The sequence below is a fragment of the Sylvia atricapilla genome, chromosome 12 (genome assembly GCF_009819655.1).
Source record: "Sylvia atricapilla isolate bSylAtr1 chromosome 12, bSylAtr1.pri, whole genome shotgun sequence".
Taxonomy (NCBI): domain Eukaryota; kingdom Metazoa; phylum Chordata; class Aves; order Passeriformes; family Sylviidae; genus Sylvia; species Sylvia atricapilla.
Genome location: NC_089151.1, coordinates 7,941,176 through 7,968,343, shown reverse-complemented (window position 1 = coordinate 7,968,343; position 27,168 = coordinate 7,941,176). Strand labels below are relative to the sequence as shown.

At 45.2% G+C, this 27,168-nt stretch overlaps 1 protein-coding gene across 2 annotated transcripts in view; it reads right to left on the bottom strand.

Moving 5' to 3' along the window:
- CMTR2 (cap methyltransferase 2) overlaps positions 1-25,813 on the bottom strand; it is an 85,960-nt gene extending 60,147 nt beyond the window's left edge. Inside the window, exon 1 of one of the 2 annotated variants that reach the window (XR_010744539.1) lies at positions 22,331-25,813. Coding sequence is in view for 1 of the 2 variants with exons in the window: in XM_066327743.1 (XP_066183840.1) it covers positions 23,460-25,754 (2,295 nt within the window). In the remaining variant the exon portion in view is untranslated. Of the gene's footprint in view, positions 1-22,161 lie in introns of those variants that run through there. The other variant, XM_066327743.1, reaches the window with a different exon arrangement.
- Between the last annotated feature and the right edge of the window lie 1,355 nt (positions 25,814-27,168).

Sequence of the window (27,168 nt, the reverse complement as noted above, 5' to 3'; positions counted from 1 at the left end):
TGGTAATGCTCCACAAGCTTCAGGTAAATTAATTTTAGACTCTGCAGACAAGCCCATCACATGTCTGTTTGAGGAGTAAAGAACTTTCTCCACTGAATTACAAAACAAGAATTTAATTTGTATTTTGCTCACCTAGGGAAGACCCTGGTCATATCAATGCAAAGGACAGCAGGCAAATCTCTGTGTTGCCACAGCTCTGACAATGCCTTTGGGGGTGTCCTTTGGCGGTGCACCTGGTGAATACTGTCTGATGAGCTTGTTCCAATTAATCAGGCACACATTTACACACACTGCAGCCAAGGACACCCAACTAACAAGAGCATCTCTGCTGTCAGGTAGCTTCATGCATTTTTGGCACAACAGATGCTACAAACAAAAGCTTCTCAGGAGACTCTAGGCCACAGGCAAACCCAATCCTCACATCTGCTTGGCAGGGAACAAGGAACCCTCCATTTGGAAACCAACATTCATTATTTAGGAATTTAGGAATATTTAGGAATCCTCCCAGTCAGGGAGGATCTGAGCTCTGAAAAATAACTGGCTCTCCAGCTGGCCAGTCTGTGGAGACTCACTCCAAAACATGTTGTGCCCAACATCCAGTGTAAGTAAAGCTCAGTGTGAATTGGAGACCTGGGACAAAGAAACCTCACCCTGTGACACCCTTGTGTACTCAAGACACCAAGACAGAAGTGCAAGCAAAGGAAGCTGAATGGTGGGGGATGCTTCCTGACTCAAAAGACAGAGCTTAGAGACAGATGTCAAGGTGGGGCCCACCCAATCTCTCATACCTGGTCTGAGGTGCACTAACCTGGTCTGGGGTGCACTAACAGGGCTGCCTCCTGGTGCTCCTTCCCCCAGCTCCAGCACCTTGGAATCAATGTTAGAGGGTTTCACCTGCTCAGCACAGGAGTGAATTCTGCCTGCTGCAGGTAAAGAGCATGGCTGGAGCCAGATTTCATGCTCAGAGAATTTGCCAGAGAAGCTCAGGTGCTTAGAAAAGGAAACTGCTGGCAGGAAAGGATATGCATGGAACTGCATGGGAGAAATGACATGAAACCCACACAAGGCTTGCAAACATCTCAGCACCCAGTGCCAAACCTGATGCTGGTCCCTCAGCCCACTCTCAAACTCAACACTCAGCTGTGTCTCTGCTACTGAACTCACCGTGTATTTTTCCAGCCCAAAGCTTCCTGCCCTGTCAGGGAGATGGAGGGGGCCCAAGCCATTCCTTGGTACAACTTGTCAGCCCAGAGAATGTCATTTCTACATCTCCTAGACTGCTACAAGGAGAATGCAAGTGAGAAAAAGCCTGATCTGCAGGCTGGCACCTTGGATGCTCAAGAGCTATGGAAAAGCCTTGGCTGGGGAGCTCTGCTCCCTGGATGACAAAGACTTTTAGCTAATGACTATTTAATGTGCAATACATAAGCAGTCTCTGGAGGGGGAAAAAAAAGGACAAGAACCATCTTTAAAGTGAAGGAAAGATTTGTTTCATGCTGTGGGCTCACAGCTACTACTGAGACTCCTTGCTCCAGGCAAGGCAGAATAAAAGGGTCTGTACAGGACTTGCACCCTGCTCCCATGTGAGTGGTTTTGGCCGTGACCTGTACTGGATAAATAAAAGCACCTTCACCTCTTCTCTTTAAGGCAGCAACAATAACCTCTGAACACTGCCTGGCTCATGAACAGTCTCCTCCATTCTGCTGATATGCAGTGATTTGTTAATGCACCTTTCAGCTGCACCCCCAAGATGGAACATGGGACATGCCCAGCATTCCTAGAACCCCATCCACTCCCTTTCTGAACCATCCCTTTACTTCTGCAGTATCGACTCTCAGTGCAGAGCACAGGCTGCACAATGCTGACATCTTGATCAGCTGTTTCACCTGCCAGGACATGGAGAGGTTGGGCATTGACTGAGTCCTTGAAATGCTTCTGTAAACCTCAATCCCAACCAAGATGGTTTAATCTTAGACTTCCAAAGCTTCTCAAAGTGAATGTGTGCTCATGCCCAGTTCTCACAAAGGAGTTTCAGTCTCTGGAAGACCATAAATATTAATTCAATTCAGAGACACCAAACTGGAAACAGGGAACCAGCTGAAAGCAGAAGCAGGAATACAAGTGCCAAGCCTGACCTTGGCTGGCTCCAGCCTCATGCTTGCTTCTCCAGCACACACACACACAAAATACTGGCTGCCAGAAAAGTAAATATTCAGTATTTACTGGATTGCTGCTCTAAAACTACAGCACCAGCTGTAACCCCAAGGTGTTACAAAACAAGCTTTACCTTCACTGATTATTTCCTATCCTTCAGGTGTGGGCATGTCTGGAGAACCTGCTCTGAGTAATTTGCACCCTGCTGGAGTAGCCTAGCCTTTTTATTTTCTCTAACTACATACAGGAGTCTCCATTCAGCTCTGCTCTCAAGTCTCCCTCCTAAGGCCAGACAACCTGGGCACCAAAAGCCTCCCTCCATCCAGAGAAGGGACACAGCCACCAGCACTCCAGCACAGGGGTGGTCACCAGCATCCCCCACTCTGCAGGGCCACCCCTTGGATCCTCTCATCCAGCCAGGCTGTGGCTCTCCTTCAGGAGCAGCAGGGCTTCCCAGGCAGCCCAACACCACCATGGCAACAACAGGGATGTCGACAGGGGAGGAGGCAGTGGTGGTTTCCAGAGGCAAAAGCAGCGGGGCCAAGGGATGATCTGCACCCACCTGGTGCCCACAGAGGAGCTGCTGTGCTCCCCCTGCCCCAGGGTGGCAGAAACCAGCTGCACTTCCCCACATCTGCTGGGACACTGGTGATGCCTGGCTGGCAGTGCCTTGTCTCAAAGCAGTAACAGCAGCTCAGGGACAGCACACAATGAACACAGCAAACACAGGGAGAAACCCCCTCCAGCCACCTGCAAGAACTGCAGCAAGTCCCAAAGAAGCAGAGAGGGGACACACGTGCCCATAGACCAGCACAAAAGCAGCACCTCAACATTTCAGATGAGCTACCCTTATCCATCCTAGCAGGGTGTGATCAAACCAGGCTCCAAACTCTGCTCTCTTTACAGGTGCAGGTGATTGTTAGTTTGTGCAAGGAGCTGAAATCCTTCCTCCATCCCCTGGGAAAGGCTCTTTGCATAGCTCTTCTCCTGCAGAAGTAAATGAGCATGCAGCCAAGGGCAACAGGCAGGCACGTTGCATTATTAACCTCTCCTTTGCTGCAGTGCTAGGAGGACTCAGAGCCAGCATCCCCAAAAACCATCCCTACTGCAGGCTCTGAGATGAGACCTCACAGCACAGGCACATTGGCTGCTGAGCACCAAAACCAGAGACCCTGGCAGGGTCATCAGAAACATCTCTCCTGCATCACTGCTGCACTCACCGAGTCAAGCCAGTTAACAGAGTTAACTGGACACCTTTGGTGTCTTGCAGAGTACACAAAGCTGCTGCAAAGGCTGCAGTGAGAATCCAGAGAGAAGAGAAAAGTGCTGGCAGACAGCTCACAGGATGGAAGAGGTGCAGGTGGGAACACTCCCTACCCCCATTTTAACCCATGAAGTGCTCACTTGAAGAAAGGACTGACTGCAATGCTCAATCACTTTAGATGTAATCAAAATAGTTACATTCCCTGCTGAATAACTGCACTGAGATCAGTTACCCAGCTGCAGCCTTAAGAAGGTCCAATCATGAAGTTCCAAACAAGCAGAGTTCATTTTTTTTTTCTTCTGAGAAAAAGGAAAATAAAGTTTGGTCCTTTTAGCCATATTCCCCCTGCCTTCCTCTGAGCAATACAATCATCCATTGCAAGGGAGAACATAGATTTTCTTTTTTGGTAGCACAGACCTCAACACACAGCCTTGGGTTTATTTTCTCCCTTTTTATTCCCATGCTGGGAATCAATTTGGTTTTCCTCCTTTTTTACTTAATTTTCATCTCACTTTCAAACCCTGAAATGCATCTGTAGTCTTTTCTAAATCAAGACACTATTTCAACTTCCTGCCTTTTAGAGACTTTGACATTAGCTGTGCAGTCAACTAATTTGAAAAGAATAAATTGTTTTATCTTCACTGCCTCTTAAAAGAAAGCAAAATCCTTGACCCCAACAAGTGTAATGCCTCCTACGTTTTCTTTTTTTTTTTTTTTAGTTCTATGAAACCATTTAATCCAGCCAGCTGTCTTTATGTCAATGCAAAAGAAAAGTTACAACCCTCCAGAAGTTAATCACAGTTCAAGGGGAATCTCTGACATGGAGGTTAGGAAAGGCAGTAGCCAGGGCTGTGCCTGCCAGGAGACAGTGCCTTGGAAAGATGCGTGAGCTCTGGATGGAGGCTCAGGCCTGACTCAGCAAGGTACTGGCACAGGATCTCAGCCTCAACCAAAGAAAGAGACAGATGTCAAGGGTGACGATACCTGTGCAGTTGCAAGATGATTCAGTGGTTTTTCCTGGGGCTGCCACTACCTTAATCCCAACTGCCTTGGCATCCTGTTTCCTGGCAGCTAAAAACCATCTGAGACCCCATGATTCTGAGGACAGAAACACACAGCAGCACTCTGTAGGAGCAGGGCTCAGTGGTCTTTTCCAGTCACAGAGGCAGAGCAGGGCTCAGTGTCTCCTCCCTCACACCCAGCTCTTCTCTGCTGGCAAGACACAAACACCCTGCAAGCCCAAGCACAAGGCATGTCTCTGGAAATGGACACCTCATGCCACTAAAACCATGGCAACATCCAAGCACCCAGCATGATCATCCCACAGTCAGCCCCAAGGACCACAGCAAATGCCACAGACAGGCCTTCCCTTCAGCTTCTCCAGGCTAAGGAAAAACTGTGCTTAACCAGATCCACAGCAGCTTGGCTGGCACTCGCAGCTTCTGGCATCACCTGGCAACTCTGTTTGCTGTAAGACACGTCTCCTTGACTCCTGGCTTCACAGCAAGCTGGTCATCCCCAGCCCAGCAGGTCTGGTGCCTCTGCAGGGCACTTCCAAACACCAACAGCTGGCTCTGTGATGAGAAGAAAGGAAGAGAAAGATTAGAAAACACAACAGTTGTAAGTGGGACACAGGGAAGGGACAAACCCAGCCCGTGACATGCATTTCAACCTGAACCCACAGGAGCACCTGGCATGATTAGAGTAGCTACAAAGCACCAAGCTGTTCAGAAGCAGCACTGTGAAAGGAGTAGCTTGTTTTATTTATCATTTGAGAAGCACCAAAGGAACAAGCTGCTGTCCTTGCTGCTGCCAGCCAGCTGGTGCAGCTCCCTGCAGCACACAGGGCTCTGCTGAGAGGTGCTGGGGCAGCCTGCTGGCACCAGAGCTGCTGGGCAAGGAACTTACCAACTGAAGCAGGCACCAAGAGAAAAAAAACCAAAGCTAAATGTGGCTTTTCTTGCACAGGTCCAATGCAACCACATAACATCCACAATTTCAGAGTTTGAACTCAAGCAAAATCACAAAGCATTTGGCTGGATTGCTTAAGGAAGGACTACTGGATTGCCTTTGGCTTAGCCAAATATATTTGACTGCATTTGTATCCAAATGTCTTTTGCTTAAAAGATTGGGAGTTTTAGTAAAAAACAGCCATGCAGAGGCCATTCTGAGCTGGAACACGAGCCAGGGCTTTCTGATTTTTAAACAGGGCACCTGGTACATCCCCTAGAAGAGCCTCTGCTCTCTGCCCTGGAGGTACGGTCAGATTCTAGGGCTTTTATCTGATCAGGGTCTCCATGCTGACTCCCATCATGTCATATACTGGCAGTGGGAGCAGAGGGACAGATTGTAATTTTCCTCAAAGATGTCCAAGTTGAACTGTTAAACAAGCTTCTCAGGTTCTTCTTTTGACCCTCTTCCTATCCTTCACACATCCCAAGAAGTACCATGAATAAAAGAGACAGCAATGAAACCAGCCCCAGACATCTCCTGAGATTCTCCTTGAGGGAAGCATTCCCACTCATGAAAGACAAGCTTTGTAACAAACATATGGCCTCAAAAGCAAAGGGGGAAAACCCTTCAAAACATAAAGCAGAAGTGGAGTCACTCATGAAATTGGAGTGGTTGATTGGAAAACCTGGTCAGCTGGGTCTGTGTAGCAAACACCAAGGGCCTAAAAGAAGAAATCTGTCTAGCCACTGATACCTAAAAGAATAAATCTGTCTAGCCACTGATACCATTTAAAACAACAGGGGATTAGAAGACAAAGAGCAGACACATTAAAAGAATCAAATAAATAAATAAATTATAAAAATGTTAAAAGATAGGCACTCAAGTGGGAGCAGGAACAGCCAGGTTTGCATCTTGGTGACCATGAGCACAAGCATCTCTGAGTTCCAAGGCTGAACTTGGACAGACCCACCTGACTGGAGCTGTCAGCCTCACTGCGGAGTTTTGGTTTCCCGTTATAGGAACAGCTCAAGAGGGTGCAGGTTTGATTTGAGCAGCATCTCTCTGCCAAGGATGAAAGCAAGGACCTGAGTACCCCATTTGTGACTTCCTCTCACATTGAAAAGTCTTCCTAGTGCACTCTGGCACCTGATCTCATTAAAAAGGAAGAGAGGGAACAGATGGAAACATAAAAAGAAACTGTCAGCTGCCAGCCACTGCTCCCATCCTGTCTCCATCTCTCCCCACTGCGGCAGGAGCACGACCAGCAGCTCTTGCAAGGACAAGGCCAGCAGGAGATGAGGAAGATTTCAGATGGGCAATAAACAGTAACAATAGATGAAATCTTGGTAAATAAGAGCTCCTTTGGTCAGGAAAGGCAACACATGAGAACTATGCCATGTCCAGGAACCCTCCTGTCCTTGCAAACAGCAAGGAGTGGTATGCTGCTGGAAACAGCCACCATGCCTGAATCCTTTCCAGCATGCCTTAACCCCAGGAACCAGCAAACCCAGGAGCAAAATCCCAGCAAAAGATGAGCTGGGATCCCCAGCAGGGCCTGTAGGAATCTCTCATTCCTCTCTCCCAGCCTGGAGTTCAGGTATTGAAGCATTCCAGGAAGCCTCAGCAGACCCAGGGGATCAAGAGCATAAGAGAAGGGACACAGAGCCACCACCCTTCTGTTCAAGGTGTTTGGTGCATGCTTGTCCCTGAGCATCTCTCCTTGGGTGCCACCACAGAGACAGCCCTGCAACTTCCCCTCTCAAAGCAGCACAGGGACTCCCAGGGCAAGCAGGCCACAAGAGGAAACCTTCCCCATTTCCCTGACCATCCCCAAACATTTCCCTCTTTCCCAGGGAGAGGAAAAAAAAAAGAAATGTCCCCTCCCCATGCCAGTGGCAGCACTGTCACTTAGATGACAGTGAAGGTCACAAATTTGCACTCATCTAATTACAGTGCTGCCAGGTCAGGCAAAGTGACCAATCTCACAGAAGCTCAATTTTCCATATTTACCAAGGAAAAGGTAAAGTCACAAGGGGAAGCAAAAAAATTCTCCCAGTGCTTGGAATGCTACAGGGAGACTGATCTATCCATTCTCTGTAATTAGCCTAATTTGAAAGCAGCCCAGTGGTTTCAGCAACATATAAAATAAGCTTTCTTAGTAGAAAATGGCATCTTTCATCAGACTAACTTGATGGGAACAAAATGTGCTACTGACAAACCTTATCTTGTCCATACTCTTGAGCATGGCCGGCTAGATCAACATACCTTTAAAACAAGTGCCTGCAGCAGTCCTGAAAGGCAGAGCAAACAGCATCTCAGCCTTGTGGCAGAACTGTGATGCAGATGATACTGCACAGAAAAATTAAGGAGTAAGTTTTTATTATGAATCAGCTTTTCTCCAGCAACTACCTACAAGCAGGGTCTTGTCATGGAGCAAACTCCATGTTTGCTGTGGGCTTAGATGCCCAGAATGTCTGCAGTCAAATTACAGCACCTGCCTCAGCCACCCACCTAAAAACCTTGTGGAGAATTGGAAAGGTACTGACCATCCAGCTGATGTCTTCAGCTCTCAGCATCCCCCATCACTAAAAAAGTCAGGAGAGGGCAAGTAAAAAGTATGCCCAGGCATGAGGAACTTCTAGAGGCATCCATCAGCTGAACTGCTGAGACACAGATATCTACTATCTCTCTTTAGTACAGCCTCAAGGCAGATCCCTTTTTTTTAAACCCTCCCTGGCTGCTGCTCCCACCTTTTTAATTAGGAACTGGATGCTAATTTCTCTCAGACAAGTTTACAGCAACTTGCTGGGGTGAACACAAAAAGATGGTTTCAGTTTAATTTTCCTATGACTACAAGACAGAGGTTTCCAAACCTGTTTGGAAACTATTCTTTTTTCCTGGCTGGTCTTTCCAGCACCGAGAACTCCTTTAACAAATGATATCTCTGTACAGAGATGCCTGGGATTAACCAAGCCAGATACATCAAATCTTCACAAGGAATAGCTGGGCTGCAAAAGGAGTTACGAATCTCTTTAGGGAGCAGACCTGGGAATTAGCCCAGCAATGAGGCTGGTCGGGAAGCCAGTTTGTTAAATAACACTTCTCCAGGAGCAAAAGGAGCAACAGCTGACTGGGGAAGGCTCCAGCTGCTAACAGAACACAGCTCCCTCCTCTGCTGCTCTGAGAGCCCTCCCTCCTCACAGAGAGGCAGCAGATCAGACAGCAAATCTCCCCTCAGACAGGACATTTGAGGCTGTAATGGCACCTTCAGTCCCTCGGCTTTGCCCCTCTCTGCTGCTCAGCAAAACTTTTCTGCCTCACTGGACACACTGGTCCCTGCATGCCCTCAGCTCGAGAGGGGACTCTGGGGACATCAGACCAGCCCCTCCACGCTTTCAAGCTCACTGGGCAGCATCTCTGTGCAATCCTCAAACCTTGCACATAAGGGCAGCCTATTTTTTTCATTCTCACTGGCAGACCGAGCTAAAAAGCAGTTGGGGAGGAATGTTCACTTGGGAAAGCAGGATTTCTCCTTCCCAGCAAGTAGCATTTGCAGGGCAGCAGACAAACTGGCTGACATTTGCAGAGAGCTCTGAAGGCACATAACCCTCTGGAAATGTGCATCATCAGTCCTGCTATTCCTGGCCCACTAAGCCTGTTTGTCTCCCACAAAAGCTGTGAGAGAGCACAACTCTTGCATGCGTGCTGTCTCCCTGGGAACTAAATCCTGCGTTTGTCCTCCTTGACTTAAGTATTCATTTGAGCCCACAGCAAAATTTCAAGGCCTAGAAACACCTGGCAGGAAGTGAAAAACAAAGGTCAGGTATCAAGCACAACCCCTCCTGGGGATGTACACCCAACAAGAAACCCTCTCTCACTATGCTTCATAATCTGAGTAAACAGCTGCTCTTGGAGACAGAAGCAATCCAAGGAACTTCCCAGCACATCCCTCCCAGAGCCTTGCCCTGTCCCTTGGCAGGACAGGGGCTGCTGCCAGCATGGGCTTCATGCCTTCCAAAATTCCCCCCCTGACATTCCCACTTGCCCCAAGTCCACCTAGCAACTTCACAGCAACAGCAGTTGTTCTTCCAGTAAAATAAATTCATCTAGAAGAGAAAAGGCAGCTGGCATCTGCTCCCTGCCAGAGCCCACAGCAGACATCTCTACATGTTTTATAAGGCTTTTTTCACTCCCTTTCACTCCACATAAAGCAGACTGCACAGGTGATCAGCAGGATCAGGCACAAAACCATGGAAAGATTAAGATGGAAAAGACTTTGGATGCCTCTGGTCTAAGCCCTCTGCACAAACCCTACAATTTCTGAGTTAAAAAGATTGTGTGGGGAGGCACCAAGCAGTGTTAGGTATCTCCCAGGATGGAGATTCCCCACCCCTCTGGCTCACAGAAGCCTTCACCTGCCTTTAAAGTTACCAGACACACATTTGTCACTACAAAACCAGCTCCAAAAGATACCATGTGCCATGATTCTGTAGTCCTTGCTCTATTCATTAAGCTCAGCATACAGCTTCAACATCCCTGGCATTTGGAAGAGAAGAAAAAGGCTTCTGTTCTGGGTGCTGTTTGTTTTGAAGCAGCCCTGTGTTGAACCAAAATGCCAACTGTTTCATACCGTACAGCAGGAAGGCACTGAGGTTATCTGCCCTGCACATACAAGTGCCAGGAGATGGGTAACAGACCAAGAATCCCACGGAAATAAAAGCAACCTCTTTTAGCAACCTTTATCTTTGGTCCCTCTTCTTCATGGCCTCTTGCAGTCCAACAGCACCAAGGAGGCAATATCGAGGCCATGGCATCACCACCATCTGTTTCACTGCCTGGGCAATCAGCTGAATAAAAACACAGCACATCAGAGATGGGCATGCAGACAGTTGATTATACAAAGCAAAGGGATCAGCCAGGAAATAGTAAAGAGAGGCCTGAGTCACGAACAGCCTGACAGAGCATGTGGTAAATGGGCTGATGAAAGGGAAAAAAAGGAAAAGGGTTCCCAAAGCACCTAAGCCATACCACAGAGGAAAGGACAGAAAGCAGGGAACATTCCAGAGTCAGGCCAGCTGTAAGAGAACCCAGCTCACAGCTCAGAAAAGCAGAGCTATAACACATACTGAGTGCCAAGATTTGCTCAGCTAATATATGCCAAACAGCAGCTCTATTTGTTTTCCACTGGATGAATAATCCTTTCTATCAGGATGCAATCAGGAGCCTAACTCTGATTTAGCTGGGACAGCCTTTCCTCTGATTAGGAACCTGGAAAACTCAGCTCAGCCACTCACAAGTTTCTTGCTTGCAGGGAGATTGTTTATAACAGCCCAGCAGATTAAATACAGCAAACATTCACTGCAAAAATCAAAGCAAAGCCAGAGCTGCTGCTTGCCTCTTTATTTAGCTGCAGAACATTTTAGCTGAGGGAACAGAGCAAAGGATCATTCTTTTGCTGATCCCCTAAAATTAAAATTATGCAATTGCTTTGCATCACTCATTGCCATCCAAATTTCAATGATTAAAGGTGTTCATTTGTTTCTGGAGTCAGGGCAAAATAATGAGGACTTGCCACCTCCATATGTCTGCACTTTGGACTTTTCCATATGTGACTTACACAACCACTGCAATGACAGAGTGCAAAACCCAAAGTCTCTCCTAACACATGAAACTGAGCCCAGAGGGCTACAGCTCACAAAACAGCAGCGCCGAGACCTGAAACAAATACATGCCCAAGATATGGGGAAAACAGGGAGGAAGATGAAATGCTGGAAGCACCAGGTTCCTGAAGCTAATAGCAGTATGGGTGTTCTCCATACAAAAAGTTCTGCATGCCAGATTCCCATCACTCTAGTGGGGGGTCTGAATGTTTAAGGCTATCCTCTGCCTTGCTAGAGGGGTCTGACTCCTACAGATATGCAGTAGAGGTTCTTAATTCACTCAGCCTTGGCCAAAAAAAAGGAAAAAAAAAAAAAAAAAGCTGTTTATCCTAATGATAAAAAGCAGACCCAAGCTGAACACAGGACCACTGTGGAAATCACTGTCAGAAGTCCAGGACAGAAAAGCAAAGGTCTCTCTCCGATCTCCATCAAAAAGGAATGATTCCAAAGTGTTTCCTACCTTCTGGGTAGTAAATCAGTCACTTGCAGACCAACCAAGTCTTTGAGAAAGAGTCTGAAATCTCCACTGCAAACACCAGACAAGCTCCAGATGCCTTCAACAGAGTGCTGGCTGAATTATCCCCACCCACGGAATTAGCTAAACACAGTTTAACTCATTTGTCTGCTTAGACCAGAGAACTTTTAAATCCCCACATATTGATCCAAGTTGCCAGAGGTGTTTTAACCCTTGGGATTTTAAGATGCTAAACACTGGTTGAGAAAGCAATTTTAAACACACATCTTGTTTTCTTCAGTGTTTAAATGGCTGTGAATGATATGCTCATCCATCCCTGCTACCAATTTTTGCTAGGAGTAGGGTTCATTCAGCTCCACTTTGCATGCAATTCCTGCTTAAAATACTGAGCTGGATCAACAGATTCTGTCCTGGAGGAAAAGGTATCCCTGCCCTGAACCTCTGTGCATCACACTGTCTTAATCTGGCTCTGCAAATTAAGGGCAAGAAGCAGGAGAGAAACAACAACTAATAAATTGGCATAAACTGCTGGATTTTGAGGCCTGGTATGCCCCTCCCTAAATGAGACATCCAAATCCACCTGGGCTAAAGGACTGTTCCTTCAAGTAGAAGCAGCAATACAGTAATCCCTCTGTTCTTCTCCTGGTTCTGGTCACCAAAGATCTGTCCATCAGCCCATGGCCAGAAAAGCTCATATCCTAATTAAAGGCAACATTTAAAGCCCAAAGCAACGAAAATAAAGGTTCATTGGCAGCACGTGGCAAGTAACTAAAATATAGAAGCTTTTGGTAACAATTCTTTAAAGGGAAAACTAAAGTTTATAGGAATCACTACTGGAAGGCTCTTAGGGGAAGGGGTTAAACACTGTCAGTTGGGAGATTTCAGCATTGCCTAGGAAATGTCAAATGCTGTTAAGGCAAGACAAAGCTCTCTGTAGTGAGGCCCCAGCAAAAGGCTCATCTCTGAGAACACAGACTGATGGATCATCAGCCCTGCCAACAGAAAGTAGTTTGTTAACAATTGGTATAGAGCAATTTTTGAGGTTGCTGCTGCAACCTCCAAAAAAAAAAAAAAAAAAACAAAACCACAAACAAACAAAAAAACAAAAAACAAGGTCACTTTACCAAGACATCCAGCATCTTCATCCAGTACCTACAGTCACATCTGCAGCCCAGCCCCTGTGTCAGGAGTCCTCTCAGAACATCCAGTCAGTGCTTTCAGGCTTGCAAACCCTGGCTTTCTGGGAGCTGCACTCAAGCCACTTGAGGGGAAAAGAGATTAAGATGTTTCTTAACTTCATCAGCAGACTTCCAGGAATTTTCTCACCTCAGAGAAAATGAAATGAGAGGAACATTTTTATTCATTTGCTCCAAAGCAAAATAAAACCAGCTACTGCACCAATAAGACAGCTATCACTGGAGCAGAGCTCTTCAAAGCCCTGAAATAAATAGCCTTGCCTCTAGCTTCCAGCTGCACTGTATTGCTTTATACCACCTTACACAAAACCCAAAATTAAATGCCTCCTACAAGTTATCAAAAAACCAGCATTTAAAATGTTGTTGATGCCCACAGGATTAGGCATTAGCTTCTAAATTTCCCCATCCTTTGGTCTCCAGAGCAAACCTTCAGGTCCGACTCAACCCCAGCATAAGGCTGGTCTTCTGAAATGGTAATGAAGCACCTTCAGCAGGATCAGACAGAACACAGAATCTTCCTTCCTTATTAGTTCAAGTCCTGCTGTCTCTGACCCGCTTGATTCCCACAACAGCCACAGAGCCTGAGCAGATGAGGCAAAGCCTGGGGAAGAAAAGCAGGTGTGAAAAAGACTGACAAAGTGAGGAGCACTGGGATCTGAATGTCACACCATCCCTTCAGAAATGCCCCCATCTGGCTCCAGAACTATAGAGGCTGGTGCTCCAAGAAAAAGACACCTGGTGCTTTCTCTGCCCTTGCTTGGCACGTCAATATTTAAGCAATAGATGCCTTTACATCACCTCCAAGATATCCTTTGAAGGGAAAGAAGGAGAGGCGGTGGGGAGAGAGATGGGAAGCAATATACCTTCCAAGGAAGATGAAAAGAATCAAGGCTTCACAAAACCAATCCAGGTCCCAGATATTTTTGTATCTTTACAGATGTTACTATACAAGGAATGGCATAACATTAAAATCCATTTCACAAGGGAGAAGAGAAAAGCTTTGGAGAAGAGCACAAAGGACAGCACTGCAAAGTCTTTCAAAGACAGTGGAGCACACCTCCTCCTGGGGGTGGCCAGCTCTAATTGCCACATTGCTACCCAGTAATGATAGGAGGAAGGGAGTCAGGACAGCTGCAGAAAGTAAATGAGACTTCTCAAAGGAGAAAAAAGGAAAGAGAAACTAACTAAAATCTTTTTACCATGCTATTCGTGACGAGAGCCATCAAAGCGTGAGAGTCAGTGATGGACAGCTGGAGAGAACAGTCAGGATTCAACAAAACTGTTCAGACAGGATAAAATCAGAGTGAAAATTAACATTCATCTTTTGCTTTGCCCCTAGAGGTACCACTGTGTCACAAGGTAGATATCCCATCCTGCTGCCCAGGTGCAAACCAAGACCACTCTTTTCCTGAGGGTGATTGCCACAGCTCTGTAGGAGGGTAAGGATTGGGCACCATTTCTTCTCTAGCTGGGAAAGAGAAGTTCTCTCCTGATCTGACAGGTTCACTTTGACAGGCATCAGAGTGGGCTGTCCTGCTCACAGTCATGTATGGTAGGATGGGCAATTGTTCATGGGCTTGTCAGAGCCACAGAGGAGCTAAATCCAAAGATCACCCTTTCCTTTCTGCTTTAGTTTCATAAAGGTAAGGTTTTGAAGATATCTCTGTGACTTACCTTTTGTGCCAATGATCCCATCTTCATCAGGGTTGACTCTCTTTTCTTAAGTAAAAAGGAGAGGGCAGAGGAAGCCTGACTGAGCAAGTTGTTTCTCTTCTGTGGGGGGCATTTGCTCAGCCTTCCTGAGGCTAATTATCTTCTGGTGCAAGGGCAGAGAGTTCAGCACAGCTCTGCTAGCAAAGAGCTTGGCCCAAGTATCCCTTGTTGAATCCTGCTTTTTAACAAGCATTCCATTTTTAAGTCAGGATTTTTAAAAAGGGGGCATCCACACAGCTGAGGAGACACAGGATTCCACTCCCTCCTCCTGCCTTCCACAGCAGACCTAACACCCAGGAAAAAGAGGACTTGGGAGTCATCAGATGTAACATCTCATTTATTCGTTACAGCTGCCCCTGTTCTTTCCCCCATATCATTATGGGCAAAATATATGGCAATTACAGTCCCCCCTGCTGGGACATTCTCCACCAGCTTTTGAAGTGCAGCTCTGAAGCAGAGCTCCATCTAAACAGAGCCAGCTTTGACATCTGCATCCCAAAGCTCAGTTGGAAATGGGCAGCTCAAATCCTTAACAAAACATCAAGCAAGCCACATAGGACATGGTGCCCTATGCTGCTTCCCTTCACCGCATCAAAGGTGACAGTGTCATTTGACATATCACTCCTTCTTCCTTTACAGAACTCTTGTGTCACAGCATTGCCTCCAAAGTTTCCCATTTCCCCTACAGAGCAAGGTTACCCCAGCGTTTAAACATCAGTTAACAGGTTTACCTGACACTTTAGTGTCAGCTGAGGCACAGCTCAGGCCCTGCACAATTTACAGTCCTTCTGGAAGGTGGTGGCTACAGCTCAGGTAGTCGTGCATTTAGAAAAATCCCTTCTCTGGGCACAGCCTCATCTCACCTGCCAGAGCCCCCACACAGTCCACTGGGTCTGAAGGCAAATTTTTCATTGCCCTTCAAGTCCCAGAAGGCCAAGACTTGAAAGAGACACCCTAAGGACACAGTCAGAGTGACCCTGCCTGTAGTGAGGGAATAAAATAAGTCAGATAGAATGTAACACCTCTTCCAGTTAGTCTCCAGAAATCTTCAAACAACAGAGAATTATTCCACACAATAAATTCTGCAGCTTGGTGAGATAGAGCCCTGCCTTTGAATACACACAAAAGCAGGGTCTACAGGCTTGTAGCTGGGTCCTCTGCATTCTTCTCTCTTCATTTGACTCCTCAGCCCTAAATTCTGGTTCTGTGATAATTCCCCAAATAGTCAAACTGCAGTTTCAGGCATCCCTTTACCTGAGGAGAATATGATCCTGGAAGTGTGACTGACCACAGTTCAATCTTTCCCATAAGAAGCAATGGGCAGAGGAATGTGTGCAGACATTCCAGAAATGCACATGATCCAAGCCCACAGAGACAGCAGACGTGGAAGATGGATAGACAAGCAAGACCAGTGAAGTTGTCAGCTGCCAATTCAACACCTGGTAATGACAGAAGTACTAAAGGAGATTCTGCTTTTAAAGAATTAAGCAATTATCAAGAACTAATTGCTTATTAGTCTAAAGTTGAGTGGAAAATCCCTTTATAACGCAAAATTAAACTTCATCATGTCCTGGTGACCCTGTCTGACCCATCTGCAAGCACATCATTCTTCTGAAAGATCTCAGCTGCTTCACCTGCAAGACTGAACACCGTACAAATCTCTCACAGCCAGTGGTCCTGCTGCCTCTTCCAATCCATTACATTTTCATCACCATCTTCCTGATGCCTGCTGCTCACCAAGGACAATTAAGGATGAAGGATAGCAGGACAATGACAGCAGTAACCAGAGTAGGGTATTAAATATCTGACAACAGAGCTCTAAAACAGAAGGGACAGACAGCAAGATATTACTGTACACAAGCTTTCACAATGTAAATGCAGTACAGACAGGGCTAAAATCTGCTCCCAGGCCTGGAAAATCCAATCCCCTCAGCAGCAGCACTACTTACACCTGCAAACTTTTTTAATCTAAGTCTTAAGGACAGAGGAGCTTCACTTTGATCCAGATCCAGCTCAGCTCTGATCTGTCCTGCCATTTTGAGGTGCTCCCTCTGCTGTGGGGCATTCTCAGCATCAAGGCACAAAACCCTAAACCAGAACATGTCCACAGAAGGTTGGGTGAGAGCATCTTGATGTCTTATTTCAACAGTAAGTTGCAGAGCAAGGAAGTCTGTCTTATCCTCAGAGAAACTATATTGTTAATGCAATACAAGCATTAACAATATGCACACTACCACTTAAACTACCTTGAGGAATCCTTCCCACCCCTGCTGTCTGGTTCCCCAAGCACAAAATACCTGCTCTGGATCAACCCTTACTGCCTTCCTTCTCCCACACTGCCATTTCCAGGTTAGACATCACTACTTGCCAGTCATGACTTGCTTTAAAAGTGGGTTTGTTTTCCCTGTTACATTCTATGTTTGCTGTGGTACTTTGTGCTTTCAGGCTTGTGTTTTCAAATTCTTCTTAGCAGTTACAGGCACTAACAAAAAACCACAAAAGAGAACAAAAAGCTTTCCTAATTCTAACACAAATAGCCTAGCATTTCACAGAAAGTTCAATACTGAAAGGAAGTGAGGAAGATTTAAAAGACCATTCTCAGTTAAGAGTGTCCAAAAATAACGCAGCAGAACTGTGGAGAGTCCATCAAAACCTGCAAAGCCCTAATTCATGCCTTGCTTTTCTTTCAACCCCCAGCTTCACATGAGGCTCAGAGTCCATCCACACATCTGTCACACTTCCCCAGCAGCAGCTTTCAGGTATATGGACCTCTTACACTTGGTTTGCCAGTCACGCCCTATTTCAGTAACATCAATGCACCTTGCTCTGCTCTAGTAAGGGTCAAACATTAACATTTCCATTTGTCCATGTTCATAAGCCAAGACTGTACTGCAGAGGTCTGGAAAGGAAGGCCTCTTCATACAGAGACAGCTCCTCTGGAATTAATGCACCTTGCATCAACAAAGTCTTAATATTTCAGCAGGAACCAAGACTTCATGTGTTGGCCCTATTCCAAAAACTTGGGCTACTTACATCACATGCACTAGATTAAAATAAAGCAGCATTATGGTTTAGTTAATTTTTTCTGCTCCATATATCTCCACAGGCATAAGAAACAGGCTTCTGAATTTGAAATGGAGTCAGAAGTTTTTGCAGAGCTTCACTTCCCAAAAAGCAAATATTTACATCCACTAGCACCAGCTGCCTCTTTTCTTTTTTGCTCCATTTCATTTCCAGATGCATTGTTGGTACATCTGCTCTATTAATTAAAACTGATTTACACAAGACAAAATAGAATCATTATTACAAGCCTTCAGTGCAAACGAGTGACATCTAAAATTGCACTGACATATTCCAAAATTCCCATGTCCCATTTTTGCACCTTTGCTGCTTGAAAAGTGTTTTGCTCTGTTCAAGTCCATTGGGCATTCCTATAGCTGAAAACCAACAGATATTTCAGCCTAACCTGACTCTCCTGACTTGCTCTTAGCTCCTGCCATGAATGATTAACACAGTAGGGAATGAGGGGAAGGCTGGTGGTGTTTGGCTGTATGTTTTTATAATCTAACCATTTTTCAGGCTCATCTTTAGGAGAGCAAGGAGTGGTGATGCAGTTTAGCTTCTGGCCTTAGCTGACCTTCCAGAGTGTAGTAAGGCACAACCCAGCACACACCTGCTAAAGCAGCACAGTGCAACAGCTCTGAGGAGCAAAGAGCTTCCCCACAGCCACAGGTGTCCTCCTTCCTCAGAGAGTGTTACTGGCCTCACTCGGGTTTGCCTGTTGTCAGTAATCCAGTGGCAACTTCAGGTCAGGAGGGCTCTTCAGCAATCCTTGCCTTTCATCATCACACTCTCTGAAAGGTGGCATCTTCCAGACACAGCTCAGAAGGGCTTGAGGTGGGAAGAGAAGAGCACAGAGAGAGCACAATTTCAATTTATGCCTCCCCTGGAAAAGATAACATCCCCCTGCCAGCTACAAAGAAGGTTCTGTCCATGTTTTTCCAACACTTTTCTGACACTCTGCTGGCTATCCCAACAGAACCTTGCCCTCATGGTCTCTGTAGGACACAGCAGCCACAGGGGCCATCTCATTCCCTGCATCTTGATCCCAGCTTCAATTTCATCTCTGCTGTGAAAAGCCACGGAAGTGGAGTCCTTAAAACTCATCTACCTTCAAGGGAAAAAGTAAATATGCAAGTTGGCTCCAAGAGCAGATGGTGTCTAAAGGAAATTATGGTAATTAAGTTTCCAAGTTGTAGATTTCCAGGGGACTATTCCACTCCAGCACCAGACCTCTAGGCCAGCACAGCAGTTAAAAGTTTCACCACACTTTATTAATTGCTAATTACTGCTTCATTACTTCCACTCACGCTCCTGAGACTGCTGCTGTCACTGTTTCCTTCAGGGGTCACTTCAAAACTGAAGAGAGTGATGTGATGAGTAAGGTCAGTTATTGAAACATAAACTGGTCTCAGCTGCTGCATGTGCTCAGCCCCAAACCAGTTCTGAGGCCTGTTACACTCACTAAGCACAGTTTGTCATCAGGATCCTAGGAGAGGACTCAATTTGTCTAATTTACAATTGTACATTTGTAAATTTATACAATTTACATTTATAACTTCTGTTCCGGCTCCCTTTTGGTAAACCCCACTGTCCCAGCATCTAGCCTAAGGAGCAGTGGCTGTCCTGCCTGTCCCCTCTGTCATCTAATGAGGAACTAGTCAGAGTGAATTTTCACCTGAGCTTAATCCATTTCTTACCCAAACTCTTCCCTCCAAAAAGCCTGAGCAAATCCAGTCAGGGTCTGGTCTTGAATTTTCACACACAGAACAGTGATACTGCTGGGAATTGAAAGTTGGACAATATCCAGAGCTTTGAACAGGTTTCCAAGTCTGAAAATAGTTTTCAAGCAAAGAACTTTCACAAAGTTAGTCACATAATTCAGAGCCAAACCACTTATATGAATATAAATTTATGGGCTAATACTACCCTGTTTCATAATGGAAACAAAGTTAATTTGGATTTTATTCAGTGCCAGTGCTATTAACTGTGCATCTTAGGCATAACTGAACTTCTCCATAAATCTGAATTTCGTTAACACCCTGAAATCAATTACTTTGTGATTTATAGTTAAGACCATAGTGCTGACAATTATTGAACACCAGCCTCCTCTGGTGTTTCCACAAAAAGTGCAAGCTCACCCTAGGTGTGGACCAACCTCTCCAGTGCTTCCAAAGAGCAAAAGTAAGTTTTTGAACTAGCTTTCATTTAATCCCCAATACATTAGCTGGATCCAGGTCCCTTCCAGCTTGTACTAACATTCAATGCCAGTTCAAAGAGCTGCTGTGTGGTTTTCAAGTGTGACAAGCTTCTGCTGCCAAATATCACCATTCCCACCAGCCAGGAATCCTAGAGCCATCCCAGCCCTAGGTACACTGATCCCAAACACATCCTGTACTACTGATCTACTCCATGCAGGGCTCTACCTGCTGCCTGCACAGCTGGTAGCATGGTTTGCTCCAGCTGCATGGCTGGGTACCATCAGCACTGTTGCAGTAGTGAAGGCAGGGAGCTGCCCAGAGGGCTCACACAATTCTGACGACCCCACACTCCTCTGCTAAACCCTCATCTGTCAGAGCACACCATTACTTGTGGGGATGTGCAGCTATTCAGCAGCCACCTTGGAATTAGGTTTAATTGTGACCCCAAGACAGATTTCATTACATTTCAACTCAATGGTGTTGAGTTGTGCTCTGTCATCAACCCGGGGCAGTCAAGTGATTATAAAGCAAGTATTTAATCACCTTAACCCTCCAGAGACTTAAATTAAGGCACTTCACCACAGTCCCTTTATTCCTTAGTCTTAATTGAGGTTTCATTACCCACTGGCTACAGGGTCATTGTTTTGAGGCACAGGTACCTGACAGCTGAGGACCTGGGGCTACCTCGGCATGAGCTTTCATTTTTATCAGGCAGCATTTGCTCATTCATCTCTGATACCCAGATAATGATCTCTGGCTTCAGCAACAAATAAGTTTTGAATATTGATTCACTTTCACCCTGCTATCCCCCAATCTAAACAAATCAATTCACCAGCAAGTGACAGGCACTTCTCCCTGCTATCCCCCAATTTAGATAAATCAATTCTTTAACAAGCAAGTCATCCCCATTTAGTAAAGCACTATGAAGATACACTTCAATAAATCTGTTCAAGTTCCCACAGAGGAGAAGTATTATTTTAATATACAATTTCATATTATTGTTTTAATAAAAGGAGCCATTTACTGTGGTGCTCCTACTGCAAATTGTATTACAGGTAAAATTTCATCTCCCCAGTCTCCATGGGGGACACAGAGGACCTGACACAAGACAGAAAAAGGACATTTGTTAAATAGCTGTTCAGCCAGGGAGAAAGCTAATTTGCTTTGGGCTCAGTGCTTTGTCTTTGCTTTCAACACCAACTATTTAAACTCAAAAACTGCCAGGCATGCTAGTATATTAAGATCTATCAAAATTCAAATAAGATGCATAATCGAAATAATAAATAATGTAGCATATAAATTGACTTTAAGGACTAAAGAAGTTGCATATGTATCTTTTAAGGTCTGCAGCAGCAAAATGAAGACATCCATATTTCCCCTTTACTTTCCAATCTGCCATTTCATGTCTTTAGGCACTGTTTTTATATTGTTATACTGGGAATGCAAATATTTCATAATTTTTTTTATAAGCTTGAATGCAATTCTGAGCATTTACATTTCCCTGTAATTCAGTAAAACCATAAACTCATTAAACACTGTTTCTACCAAAATCAACCTGACAATCACCGTAAGCACTTCCAACCCAGTCTCCTGTTTCAAGGATGCTTGCAAAGTCCTTATATCCCTGAAGAATATTTTGACATGAACAGCCAAGTCGTAAGCTTCACTAAAACCAAGAGAGGCAACACTGTCATGCAGCTCACATCCATTCAACTCTTCCTCTGCATAAAGATTTCTCCCCAAAAAAACCAAACCAGCTGTAAGGAAATGAAAGTATTGAACAGGATTAATTTCCTGTGTCATCCCACACCTCTAGGACACAGAATAATTTTCCCCAGCTCTCTTATTTGATGCTTACTTCCAAAGAGAAAGGCAATGGGAAAACACATTAGCATTAATAATTGCAATCAAAATGAGTTAGCAAGCCTCCAGACAAACTGGATAGCCAACCTAAAGACAATCACCTGGAACCCCTGGCAGTGCAGCAGAGGCAGCCCTGACAAATAAGGCACACAGCTTTTTCTTAATCACACCACTCAGTGAAAGCAAACAATTAGGACGAGAACTTTTGGCTAAGAATAAACAATACAGTGTATAACCACCTTGTCCTACCAGAGCAATTGTCATAGCCAGGAGAAACTGAAGATCCTTAGGACAAAATCCTTGCTGCTAAGAGTTACAGCAACCACAAAGGAGGACATGGACTGTAAGGCTCAGTGACATGGCCAAGGGAACTGTGTGCAGGCCTCCTCCACTGCTCTGACCACTGCTGCAAGGGGAGTCTCTCTAAGCTGGTAAACTCCAAAGTTAAAGGTAGAGAGACATGAAGACGACTGTACCTTTCACTTTATGAAGGATCTGAATGGCAAGGTAAGAAAAGCCTGACTAAAAGAAAAAAAAAAAAATTAAACCTTCCCAGGCTCCCCTACTGCATTTCATCTATTCCTTCCAAGTTTGATAAAAAGATGCAAACAGCAACACTGAAAACCTAAAATAAAGGGCTTTATTTTCTCCAAACATTTGTTTTCCTTTCTTTTTTTAAAAAAAAGGTCTTTTAACACTTTCAACATTTATTGATAAAATGAAAAAATACAACCGCCATGTAAATCAACATTTTTTTCTTCTACTTCAAAAAATATACGCATCCTTCAGACCAAAAGCACACACTGATTACTTACAACACAAAAGCTTCACAGCTGTACAACCCTGCGGGTTCCCACACAAACATGAACACATTTGTGTGCACAAGAAAGGCAGCACACAACTGGTGAACTGTCTGTCCAGGTGGTAACACCTCAGAGCCATTATTTTAAGGATTTTTAGCACAGAAAGACTGACAAATCCCAGCAACTGCATGTTATATGAGCCTCACATGGCTTGTGGAAGTTTGCTGCACTTAAATGTCTCCTAAAGGTTCTGCTTGTTACAAGCCTAAGTGTCTACAGCCACTGGCTAATTCATTTAGCAAATTTCATTCTTGAGAATTGAGCTCAGTTTTGGACCCATAAAAAGTCACAAGAGAGGGCTTGATGGCAATCCAAATTATTGCCTGAAGAGTAAGCAATGAACAGCCAGAGGCTGAGCACTTCTCTGGCATAAACAGCTCCATTTGATCCTTCTGTCAAGTGACTGAAGTGCACAAAGAACTGGAACTCAAGATATCAGCATGGCATTCACAAAACAGCTGCAAGAATGAGATGGAGAAACCATTATCAGGCTTTGGCAAGGAAATTTTCATCTCAGTCCTCACTCACTCAAGTGCTAAAGAAGAGGCAGATATTCAAAGGCTACGAGGTGAAAATTCAGAGGCTGTTGTTTAGGAATGGTAAATGGGGACAGATACCCATAACCACCACCATTTCATACCATCCAAAATGGTAAAGCAAGTTACACAGGATTTCCCCTACATCACCATTAAGAATTAAACCAAATATAAATTAAGGGATGTCAAAAGACAGTTTTTAAGGATGGCAGCAAGAGGCTCTGAGGCTTATGCTCACTTGTCAGCCCTTGCTTCCACTGAATCAAAGATTCCATGTTATTCTGCATCCTATAACACCCAGCCCAGTGGCCAGAAATCAAGGTCTGGTTTTCTTTGTCTTATTTCCTACATAGAAAATATGGTGCAAGTAGGATTGATAGTTCAAAACATCCTCACAGCACTGTCAGTGCCACACTAACTTTGCATTAATGTTACCTTCACATTAACAATGTTTTTAACACCTTCTGCCTGCCTGTGAAACAAGGTCTAGCAGCAGCAACTCACACAGCTCTAGAATTATTTTAAACTGGAATGTCACTAATAATTTGCTGCTGCTGAGCCTGCACAATCAGGTGGAGCTGCCTCTTTGCGACGGCCGTGTTTAAATCCCACAGAAACTCCAACAGCTTGCCCTGGAGGAGAAAATCCATGGGCACAAACTGCAGAACCTGCTGGGGAGAGTCTGTGTCCAGCAGAGAGCTCATCAGGGTGTTCAGATGGTGCAGGTACTCCACGATGGGCGCGGGGACGCCTCTGTAGCCGACGCAGAGCAAAGCGGCGCCGCTGCTGAGCGGCTCCCGCGAGGTCGGACACGCGAACGTGACGCTCCTGAAACAGCACTGCAGGACAAGGACCAGGCCGGCTGTGAAGCGAGTCAGGCAGGAGAGAATAGGCAAAACCAGGGCATCTCCTGCTGCCAGCTGGGCCAAGGAATGCAGGACACACTCCAAAAGCTGCTGCTGGTACTTTGGTTCTCCGTCATACAGCAAAGAGAAGCCGAAAGTCAGCAACATGGGCGAGTCCACGGACTTTATTTCCATATTGGGCTGGCTTTCTGTGTCACAGAGCAAGGGAAAGCCCACCACAAGGCACTTGAACTGGTTACTACAACTTCCATTGAGGACTTCCTGATGGCACCTGGAAAGATCAGACACTTTTGCCAGTATGAGTTCCCCAGGAAGAACTTGACAAGAGTGACAAGGCTGCAGCATTAATCTGCTTTTTAGCCTCTGCCCACTCAACTCTTTCATGGCTTCATTAAGATTTTCTAAGACCTGAACATCACAAAATGGAGAGCACTTCACCCTTGGCAATCTTTTTCCTTCCAAAATGTACCAAAAGCTACAATCAGGGTTAGAAAATGATCCTTCCAGGATGCACATGTCCCCAGCATTATTTAAACTATGTTCCTCAGCCCAATGATAAAAATAACCCTTTGCCACTTTATCATTCCATGTCAGGGTTTCCATCATCTTCCTTTCATTGTACGTACCAAAATATTTGTTTCTTTGCCCAAACCATTTTGCATTCATGCTGCAACCAGCCTGGGATTTCTTGACAAGCCAGTTATTTCTGCCAATGGGTTTCAAGTGGAACTTTTGCATGAAGAACTCTACTGCACAGTCTCTTAAATTGTTCAGTTTCATCTGCTCTGCTTCTTCCATGTGCTCAAAAAGACGGATATTCTCAGAGATCGTCTCGACTTGGCACTTGTGGAAGAACATGCAACACTCTTCATGTGTTCTGAGGAATGATTCTGGTAGCGTGTGCTGGGAGAAAAGGGCTTTGTTGACGATTTCTGTTCCAAAGTTCTGCGTCATTTTAGGAAGAAGCAGGTGAAGGCTTTCTCTGCCCATATAGCGAAGACAAACCACATAGGCCTCTGAGTTTCCAGCTTTGCTGGTGGCTGGTTTAAAGACATGGACCTCCTCAAAACAGCAGTTCAGCAGAAAGAGCAAGTTGATAGAACAGTGTTCAAACAGAGTGAACATCTTCAAAACAAAGGATCCTCCAGTGCCCAGGATCATTAAAGCAGTGACTGTTTCACAGTAATGAAGGGGTGAGACAAGAGCTTCCTGCTCACCAGGATTTCCCTGGCAATCAAAGCTGCCATCAGCAGTTACCAAGTGGACTGTGGTCATATTGCTCACAAAGCTCTGAAGTCCTGTGAGATGTCTTAATGTCATCACATCCCCAGTGTTATCTGGGCCAAAGTACCACCGAGGTAACGTATTTGCTATCAGGCGGTCATCCATGATCATCATAATAATGTCATTGGCTTCATGATAAGGGTTTAGGGTATTAGCTACCCAATTCCAGTGGCAAGGGACATGGTGGGACTTCAAGAAGTGGTTAAGGCTGGCTATAAAAGCTCCAGGTGCTTCACAGAGGTGGACAGAGTTCAGTTCTCCATCTTGAAGAGCTTCTTCTGGGAGAAGAGAAAAACTGCACAGGATCTCATGAAACTTGCACCACGCCTGGGTACAGAGCTCAGCATTCACAGATTTCTTCACATGAGGTATTATTTTCCCTGCTTTATTGGTAAATGAGGTGTGCCGATGCCAGTCCTCGAGGTTCTTATCACTCAGCTGGTTCTTCACTTCATTCATTGAGTCCTTCAGAGCCAGGAGTGAGTGAAATTCCACATGATCACATGTAAAAGCATTGCTGGCATCTGGCAGCTTCCATTCATCATTCACTGGCTTAGTGTAAGTAAACTTCTTTGCAAAGAGCTTCTCAATTTCAGAAAGAATTTCAGGACTGAACTTTTCAAGGTTGGTCTTCTGGTTGACATAAGGCTGCTTACATTTATCCATTCTTGGGTGGATTCACAACCTGGATAACAGCAGGGGAGAAGAAACCATGTGATTCCAATCATACCATAGAGAAATAGGAAAACTTTTTGTAAAAAATAAAACTGTGTCCTGGTTAACAGCTGTATTCTGAAACAGAGCAAAATGCTTCATGGAATAATGCACCAGTGAGGAAAGTAAATGAGGGCTATCCTAAATAAGGTCATTATTCAATAAGGAAATCAGGAGGTTCACCAGTTCAATCACCCTTCTTGCTATTCACACAGCAAGTGAAGAGTTTGCTCGTGCTTGGCCCTTCACTGACTGAATATTCTGCTCACTGTATGGGTCTAAACACTTAAATACAAGTATCTCTCTCAGTCACAAAAGAGAACATGTCACAAGCTCTTCAAATTCAGCAAACGACCCTGAAATTTTATCATCTGATGAAATTTTATCATCAGTGTTTATCTGAGAGCTCAAAGTACGGAGGGTGGGGAGCCACAAGGAAAAGCAACTTTGAGAGGGAGCACAGCTGCTGCTGCTCCTCCCGTTTCCCAAGTGGGAACAACCCTCTCACCTCTTCCACCAGACCCAGCATAATGCTGGGGGAGCCCTCACTGGCACCCTCGAGAAGTGCCCTGGAGGGATGCTGGACACCAGCCAGTGAGCAAAACCCCTTTTCTCTGCTCAGCATCACCACTCTCTGCCAGATGACTGCAAACCCTAATGCCTTCCTTTAATGACTGAAAAAAAACTCTGATAAACCTGAAGTGAGAGGACTTGGTTGCAGCTGTGGTCAATGGGAAATATGTGCTTGACGTTAAAGAAGAAAGTAGTTCTAAGTGTTGTGCTGCGAGTGGGTAAAGGCCAACAAATACGAGCAGGCTCCACACAAAGCTGATAGGGCTGCTGCAATCTGCTCCACCGCTCAGCACAAAGCACACACCACACAAGTGACAGGCACTAACCAGAAATCAGCCAGCCAGCAATTTATTCTGAACTAAAATGTTCATTTAAGCAAAATAATTTAATCAAAATTAATACCCGAGACAGGAAATCTCTCAGCCTATCACTTTAACCATCCCTCAAGCCCCACCATTCCCTCAAAAGCAACAGACAGTGACCTTAAGTATTATATAACAATTGAGTTTGAGAAAATATTGGATTAAAACTTAAAGAGCAGAGAAACTTTGGAAACAATGGCCACCCTCAGCACTCTACTCTTCCCCTTGAACCCATGCAGCATCTCAGGCCACAGCCCACATCTGTCTCTCCTCATCCCTGAGGGGAAAACAGGCACATGGTCACACACAGAGCTGAGGTTTCATCCTGCCTTTCCAATTTAACGCCTTTAAACAGGCAGATTTAATTTCACTGTCCTCCGTGCATTTGTGCTCTGTCTTCAATCTCATCCTTTCTTGTAGGATGTTCTGAG